The 8,914-nt window shown below is 39.0% G+C and overlaps 1 protein-coding gene across 2 annotated transcripts; it reads left to right on the forward strand.

Moving 5' to 3' along the window:
- The first annotated feature begins 842 nt into the window (after positions 1-842).
- Positions 843-8,503, forward strand: LOC140859117 (aspartate--tRNA ligase 1, cytoplasmic-like). 2 transcript variants are annotated; one of them, XM_073260654.1, is made up of 11 exons: positions 843-996; positions 1,108-1,654; positions 2,572-2,682; positions 2,912-3,025; positions 3,517-3,807; positions 3,886-3,996; positions 4,171-4,224; positions 5,030-5,109; positions 5,202-5,317; positions 7,210-7,324; positions 7,747-7,954. In XM_073260654.1, the coding sequence occupies exons 2-11, from the start codon at positions 1,142-1,144 to the stop codon at positions 7,937-7,939; spliced, it is 1,698 nt and encodes a 565-aa protein (XP_073116755.1). In that variant the 5' UTR covers positions 843-996; positions 1,108-1,141; the 3' UTR covers positions 7,940-7,954. The 2 variants fall into 2 exon arrangements, with proteins under 2 accessions (XP_073116755.1, XP_073116756.1); XM_073260655.1 differs by lacking the exon at positions 7,747-7,954 and adding an exon at positions 8,216-8,503 and having other exon boundaries at positions 845-996; positions 1,085-1,654.
- Positions 8,504-8,914: the final 411 nt, after the last annotated feature.

Raw genomic sequence — 8,914 nt, forward strand, 5'->3', positions numbered from 1 at the left:
GCAAAGTAGAGGTGAAAGGACAGATGATCATATCAATTGTGTCCTACTGCATGATGTTGTGTAGGCATCTTTAAATGGCTCTGATGGCGGGCGTGCCTTCTATTCGGCGCGTATATCGCCGTGATGGCGGATGCCACCGTACGTGGGATGCAATAAATGACCTCATGGGTGCAATTAATGAATTCGTAGCATCTCATCATACAGCGTAGTGAGCCAGCCAAGGAATAGCATCTGAGTGATGTGAGCTAATGTAGCCTGACAGGTTAGCGTGGCAACCACATTTGACGTTCGGCTATTCGACTGGGACCCATGCTGTGGGGGTTGGTAGAATAGGCCCGTCGAGGGGTGGCTCCCCATCATCGATTGGTGTAGTCGGTTAAACACCGAGCAAAAACTCGGCTACATGTCGAGTGTCATTCACTGTAGATGGCATGTCAAACTTAGTCGGCTTGTTTGTTGACTCAATTAACCATGTAGATTTTAATCGGCCAACTGTCACCGATACTAATCGATGAAGAGCCGATTAGACGAGACTCGCTGATTTAAGTCGGATTGAACCATAATAGCCTAATCGATGTAGCTCCCTTAATCGATTGAGAACCGAAGAAGTAGGATGATCGATTAAGCGACGAAGATCAACCTCAATATATATATATATATATATATACCCGTCTTGAGCTTTTCTCCCTAATCTTCCGTAGATCGGATCTTTACAGGTAGATAAAATTAAATATTAATTTAATAAAATTACATTCCATGCCGCATGGGGATTATAAATTAGTTTTCATTAAAAATGGCGATTCCGTGCTGTAAAATGGTCACTATAATAGGTTAACGGTCGCACGACGTACCAGCTATTGTCTGTCTATTTTAATACGATACAAAGCGAAAGATTCATGCGAATTTGCGTGGTGGCCCGGCTCCCGTTGCGTTTCCTCGGGTTCTTGCACCAGGGAGAACCCTAAGCCCAGGGTTCGATCCTCGCCCCCACCCACGGTAAGGAATATTACAATTTCCTATGAACCTAGGGTTATCACTGGACCTTCTATTATTATCGATCTCTCCCTATCTCTGAGAAAATCAGGCGGGACTTTACGCAATTTCTAGGGCTGCCTTGCGGCGTTCTCCGCTTGCTGAATCCATGGCGTCCACCGAGCCGGAATCCTCCCAAACGCCTCCTTCCGCCGCCGAGAACGGCTCCGAGCCGCCGAATCTCAGCAAGAAGCAGGCGAAGAAGGAGGCCCAGAAGGCCGAGAGGCTCCGTAAGCAGCAAGAGGCCGCCGCCACCGCGGTGGAGTCGGCGGAAGTCGACCCCTTCTCTGGGAACTATGGCGACGTCCCGACGGAGGAGATCCAGTCGAAGGCGATCAGCGGTCGCCGGTGGACGGAGATCGGATCGCTGGACGCCGAGCTGGCGGGTAGTACGGTGCTGATCCGGGGCGCCGCCCAGGCAATCAGGCCGGTCAGCAAGAAGATGGTGTTCCTGGTGGTGAGGCACTACGTGAGCACGGTTCAGTGCGTGCTGGTCGTCAACAAGGAGTGCGTGAGCCCTCAGATGGTCAAGTTCGCCACGGGGCTCAGCAAGGAATCCGTCGTCGACATCGAAGGGGTCGTCTCCATTCCCAAGGATCCCATCAAGGGCACCACCCAGCAGGTAGACCGTCTTCGTCCCAAATGTCGTAGGCTTTGCTTTAATAATTTACTAATTCTTAGCTGCGATCGAATGGTTAGATGTTAGGCGCTGCCAATTGTAAGTTCGGAATGATCCAGTTAACCAATTTGGCAGCTTAATTCTCAGTTAACCAGAAACAGAAAATCAGAACTAGATCTTAGCTCAAGGCTTTTTATCGGGAGATGAGGAAAATCATGGGGACCTTGCTGAGGTCTCTACTCATTCTTAATATTTGTTGACAGTTTGCTTGAGGCCAGGTTTTGTGATTGGTTGAGTTTCCTGAATGCTGAGTTTTTAAAATAATTTTTATAGTTCCACTGCCACTGCCATTATCCTTCGCCCTCTGGCCCTCCATTTTATTCTTGATGGGGTCTAGTACATGTGATATACAAAAAAATAACTCTAAATCCAAGCCTTTATCCCTGTTTGGGCCCCTTAGATGAAACAATAAGCTGTCGATCTCTTATTCAAGTGAAGAAAAAATGAAACCAGTTACTTCTTTCTTTATTTGGCTCTTGTAGGTAATATTCGAAATTGTTGTTAATTTTGAGGCTTCATGCTTATCAGTTTTATGCATTGATGGAAAAGCATCCCATTGTTTTAGTAGGAAAGTGGGAATATGTTGGTACCTGCCAGTTGCTGAACGCATGAACTTGATCTTTTATCTCTATCTCTCTTTCACCCCCTTCTCCCTCTCCTTCTTTTTCCTCCCTCAAAAATAAAAAAATAAAAAAAAAGAAAAGTCTTTTCTATTAGCTTCCTACAAGTGGTTACACTACCTTGATAAATTGTATATGTATTTCTCCACAGATATTAGTGGTCTTTTGCTATGGAAACTCCAGTTTGGTTTATCTTTTTCTGAGTAACAGCAATCTCAGCTGCTGACGGTCTTTTTGTAGGTGGAAGTTCAAGTAACGAAGCTTTTCTGTGTCAATAGAGCTGTGCCGAATTTGCCTATCAACATTGAGGATGCAGCACGAAGTGAGATGGAATTCAAAAAAGCTGAACAGGTAAGTTTTATAACTTAAAAAATTTAAGCAACAGATCTGGTGGCATTTTTTGCTTGCATGTTGAAGTAACACACGATGACAAATTGATTTGATGGAAGCTGTGTTTTCCACATAACAGTTATGAGTTCTACAATTTGGGAAAACAGATTTATATTCTAGTCACTCATCTTTTTCATTGTAAACTTTGCTTAACGATCAAGTTTCTAATGCAACAATTGGAGTGACACAGACTGGAGAGCAGCTTGTTCGTGTTGGCCAGGACACACGCTTGAATTATAGAGTTCTCGACATACGCACACCTGCAAACCAAGCAACTTTCCGTATTCAATGTCATGTTGAAGATGTAAGTGCACAATCTTTTTAACTGACATCAAACTTTGCATGTATCTGCAGTCTTATGAAAACAAACGTCCTTGTAAATAGAGATACTTAGATTTTGTGAGTCCTATTTAAAGGCACAATTGGTTGTTAGGTTATGCAGAAATATATTTGGTGCCTAACCTGAGTTCTTCTTTTTCTTGTGTGTGCGTGCGCGCGCGCGCATGTGTGTGTGTGTGTGAGAGAGAGAGAGAGAGAGGCAGATCCCAACTTACTTTCTTCAAGATAGCGAAAAAGGATTCAACCACAATGCATGCTTTCTCATCATCTGGTCTTGATCAAACTGACAAACAACAGGAACTGCCTTGAATTTCCTTTCTAGATGAGCATCTCTTCCTTGCATTGTTGGAATTTTTTTGTTCTATTTATCATATTTTTTCAAAATATAAAGAAATAATGTCGTTATAATCATAAAAATGGAGTTTGGATTGGGAATTAACCGGTGCACTGGTGCAGATATTTAGACGATCTCTGCTGTCCGAGGGATTTGTCGGGATCCATACTCCCAAGCTGGTATCTGGATCAAGCGAAGGTGGTGCAGCTGTATTTAAACTGGACTACAAGGGTCAACCTGCTTGCTTGGCACAATCACCTCAGGTTCATAAGCAAATGGCAATATGTGGTGGTTTTGGACGTGTATTCGAAGTTGGTTCTGTATTCAGAGCAGAAGACTCCTATACACATAGGCATTTGTGTGAATTTGTAGGCCTTGATGTTGAAATGGAGATCAAGGAACATTATTTTGAGGTAGAATAAATTGATGTGCATCTCTGAGTTCAGTTCATTTATCAGCTTAACCATCAAAGCTTGTGATTGTTTATGCAGGTTTGTGATATCGTGGACTGTTTGTTTGTTGCAATGTTTGACTATTTGCATGAAAACTGCCAGAAAGAATTGGATGCAATCAACAGACAATATCCCTTTGAGCCTTTAAAGGTGAAGGACATTATTTTTATATCCTTTAAAAAGAAAAATTGCTAAATAATTGAATCTTAACCACTGGATATCTGTCTATCCCTGTCGATGAATGTCACACAAAACTCTTTTATTTTCCTGACTTGTGCCTGCCTATCTCTGTTTTTGATTGTGCTTAGTCTGTATGCATTGCAGTACTTGCGGAAGACCTTGCGACTCACTTTTCTGGAGGGTGTTAAAATGCTTAAGGTGCTTGCCCTCTGCCTGGCCTTAGATTATCATTATTGATATATTCTCTATATCATTTGTGTGCAATTTTGAGTTTCTCCTCTGCCAATTGTCATTTTTGTGTTTTTTCATTTACTCTTGTCATATACCTCCCTAGAATCTTACATACTAGAAAAGGAATTATGGGGCTGATGTTTTATTCTTGGATACAAGAATTGGATATGAGATTGAAGTAGGACATAAGTTTGTTGAGTAATTATCCTTGGGTATTGGCAGCAGTTGTTGGCTGAATATAGAAGATGGTTGCTAAATATACGAGGATTACTAATTTACAGTGAATTACCCATTATCTTTGAATCAAATGGATTGAATAGCAAATTTCCAGTCTAAGTTCATGGGCATGCAACTACCGAACTTAATTGTGACAATATGCAAGATTTTTTTTTCCTTTTTTTTTTTTTGAGTAATGATATTATTTTGAAACTTGATGCATATAACTTTTTGTAACAGTTTTAACTTCACATATTATCATATCCTGGAACATTAAATTTATTAGCTCAGCAAAGAGACGCAAAAACCAAGAAGTGGATGATTTAGGGGATGGATTTATTGAATTTTCTTATGATCGAAATTGCATCGAGTGAGTTGAATAAGGCTGACTGGCTGTATAGCTATGAATTTGTAAGAAGTTATGCTGCAAAAAACAATGGACCTGTAAAGCTATTTTTAAGTTCTTAGTCAACTAGCAGTATATCCAAATAAAATTGTGGTTGGAGTGATGTGGCTTTTCTTTCAATGACAAGATCAGTTTGACTGATTTTAACAGGAAGCTGGAATAGAAGTCAATCCTTTTGGGGACTTAAGTACGGAGGCAGAGAAAAAATTGGGTCAGCTTGTTCGTGAGAAGTGAGTTTATAATATTGCTATTAACTTTTTTCATTCTCCTTTCTTACAAGAGCTGTTGACTAAGCTCATGATCTTCTTACATGCCAACACAGATATGACACTGATTTTTATATTCTTTATCGGTATCCTTTGGCCGTGAGACCATTCTACACCATGCCCTGTTATGATGATCCAGCATATAGTAATTCATTTGATGTCTTCATTCGAGGTGAGAAGTAAATTCTTTTTGTTGATTACTGAAAATTCTATTGATGGTAGTTTATAGTCTCAGTGATTTTTATGGTGACAAGCTAATGAAAATTGTATACTCTGATAACATTTTAAGTTCTAGTGGTACCATATACATATGATGAATTTCTTCAAATTACAAAGTCTTCTTTTATGTGACATGCATGCCTTTTTTCCTGCCTAAAATGAGGTCAACCAGGCATGTGATTACAAGTATTGTTGTAATTCAATTTTTGGACATTATATAGAAAATCATGCAACTCTTCCATGCTCTGATTCGATAACGTGAGTCAAAAGTGTTAATTAAATTGCACATGGATTTTATGTTGTCTGTAGTGTTCTTTGCCATTAAATATGTAGTCTGACACACGGTTGTTGGATGGTATGAAGAGCATGTATTCGACTAGTCATATGGGTACAGCGCGACCTGTGCAAAGCTAATTATAAGTGTATGATATATTGCAGGCTTACATGGGTTCTTTATTTAGTCAGATTGTACATATGTATGACCAGATCTACTTGTGTTTAATATTGTAATCTAATGATTTTAGTGTCTTAATTTGTTCCTTCCAAACTGCTATAATTTTTTTGGGCTTCTTCGTACATATTTTTAAGACCTACATATGAGAAGCAAGAAAGACATGTCTTAGTATATTTTTCATGAAAAAAATTGGTTTAGGTTGGTCAAGAATCACGTTTGAACGATCAGAGCATGCCTACCATCCACTAGAAAGCAATTAAGAGTAGCCTACTCATAGAAAGCTAAAATGAAGGTTCTACTGTATCTTCACCGGCTTTTTTATCAGTCCTTATTGGTGTATATCCAATGCAGGTGTATTGCCGTACATATGCAACGTTAGCCAAGCGTGTTCTAGCCATTTGCCTGCACATCAGCAGCATGTTATTTCTTATTTTTGCTGTTGATGTTGAAATGCCATACCTTGTCAGTGCCAATTCTATATTTCAAAATTCTCCTTAGGAATCTTGACATAATTTTCATTTTTTCCTTTTATGTTTTTTTGACCTTAGTCTAGTCTATTCATCGTCAACTATGGAGCAGGCAAATTTATAATGCATTTAAATTGGTATCTAAGAACAGTTTTTAATGATAATTCCTATGTTTATCCTTTAATCGTAATTCTTTTGGCAAAGGATGGTCACATTCAGGAGTTAGAGCTGAGAATGAGTCAATCTTCTCCTCAGACAAGGCTTCTCTAATCTATATATAGTTTCTGATTCTGAGGTTTTATCAGGTGCTTAGTTCCGATAAATTTTGTAAGTTAGTAGCTTTTTGCATCCCTTAAACTTTGCTGATTAGTGGCTTGTATATGTTGGAGAACAACATATTCAAATGTAGCAAATGCCCTTGGCAGGACTGAACGCCATTAATTGGTTAATATTTTAAGTCAAGTCAAAAATACCATGTTTACATGGCTTCCTAAAGCTCTCTGTTTTCAGATTAGGCCATGTACAATCAGAACAAATAATATCTGAATAAATAATAACACATAAATGTTGTACATCCATTAGTATCATACTTTTTCTGGAATATACAAGATTACCATGCTCTTCGGTTTCCTACCATCATATCTGGACTATATATGATGATTATAGAATCTGAGAATTTGCTAAAAGAAAATGACATTACCACTTATATTTGAAAAAATATAATTTTATTCAAGAGATGCTGTGCCAAGTATTAGATGCCCATCCATGTCTGAGTCCTGTTACTTTAGTTGTCATGATTTTGAGTCACATAGGATAGTTTAGAACTTGGGTATGTGTAGAAAGTTGATTCCAATAACATTGTAAAATATGCTGGAAATATACAATGTTCTACTGTGCTCTAATCGGTTTTGACATTTCTTCCAGGCGAGGAGATAATTTCAGGGGCTCAAAGAATACACTTACCTGAGTTATTGACTAAACGTGCAGAGGCATGTGGAATTGATGTCAAGACTATATCAACGTATATTGACTCTTTCCGGTATGAAGTCACATTTTTTATTTATTTTTCTTCCACATTTTTTGTGCATTTTCTTTTCTTTTCGTGTTTTTCCAGTAAAAGTGACAGTTTTTTTTGTGAATATGCATGCATCAATATGAAAAGCTGAAACCCTGTGTTGTCTGTGGTGCTCGTGTCAGAGGAATGGTTTGGTAGCTGAAGCTTCATAATTGTTAACCCATGTAAACTTGTACTAAAATTGGTTAGAAATGGGTAAAATGTTGTCAGATTTAGAAATTTTAATGATTGGCTTCCAGATTAGGTGTTATAATTTCTCACCTTCACCATAGAAAACCTAAAAACAGGCTGGCTCTCTCATGCTTTATCTTTCTCGTCTCATGCATCGTTTGGTTGCCATATTGATAGCTGCATCCCAACGGACTAATAGGGTCTGTTTGTTCCAGTTGCATGCGTGTAGGATCTTTCTTAGTTGTCAGCAGAAGACCTGTATTAATACCCAGGATGCCAATTTCTCCAATTTGCAACTTGAAGGTCATAGCCAATGTGCATCTTGTAATCTATTCTTCTGTGGGTTTTTCATCTGTGGTCCACCTGGTCATGTATGACTGTAGCACTTTTGATAATTTATTTAACTAGCTTATTCATTGTAAAAATCAGGAAAAACAGGGGAGAAAAAAAAAAAGAAGAAAGAAAGCAATTTTACGGGAATGAAGTGTTAGTGCCTTAAAGTTGCTTATTTCTGAAGTTGTCAGATGTTGATTAGCACAGCTCCTCCTTGGTCCTTGCACTGTATCGAGAGGAATGGTGTCGTAAATGATCATTTTTATGCCATGCTTGATTTTAAAATGGATGCTTGGTTCATATGTGAATCATGAATTTTGCTTTATGGTGATCTGCTTCACTTTATTGCAGGTATGGTGCACCTCCGCATGGTGGGTTTGGTGTGGGCCTGGAGCGAGTTGTTATGCTTTTCTGTGCGCTCAACAACATACGCAAAACATCACTGTTCCCTCGTGATCCACAGCGGCTGGTTCCGTGACAGTATTGTTCTTCAATAATTCCACTTTAATAAAGTATTATTGGCTATGTTGACGCAAAATCACACAAGCTTTTTGACATATCCAACAAATGGAATGCATTCTGTTGACATCTATGTTAATTGAATTAAAAGCATAACATTTTGGCCTTTTGATTGGTTAAGTTACCTGGCCTTTATTTCCTTGTGCACCTGTTGGAGGGGATTTTTTTTCCTTTGTTATGCTTCCGATGGGCTTTCTATGACAACACTAAAAATCCATGGTGTTTTTTCCTGCTGTTCAACTATGTTGAATCTCATCCTGTGCAGCAGACAATTTAGAGACATCTTCTTTGCTGGAAGAATTGTCATCATTTTATGAAGTAATAATTCAGGAAACCATATATCAAGGTGGAAGGAAACCATAAATTGGGAGCCGAAGGTGACAAAAATGCTTCTCTCATCTATTTGGGTTCTGCTTCACAGATTCGTGTGTCCTACATTTTCTTTCAGCATTTGCTTCGCAGGTTTGTATTTTGCACATATTCTGTTGGTGCCTGCAACTTGGATTTCTTATGCTGCATTCTGTTGTTATC

Source organism: Elaeis guineensis, chromosome 7, assembly GCF_000442705.2.
Source record: "Elaeis guineensis isolate ETL-2024a chromosome 7, EG11, whole genome shotgun sequence".
In the NCBI taxonomy this organism is placed as follows: domain Eukaryota; kingdom Viridiplantae; phylum Streptophyta; class Magnoliopsida; order Arecales; family Arecaceae; genus Elaeis; species Elaeis guineensis.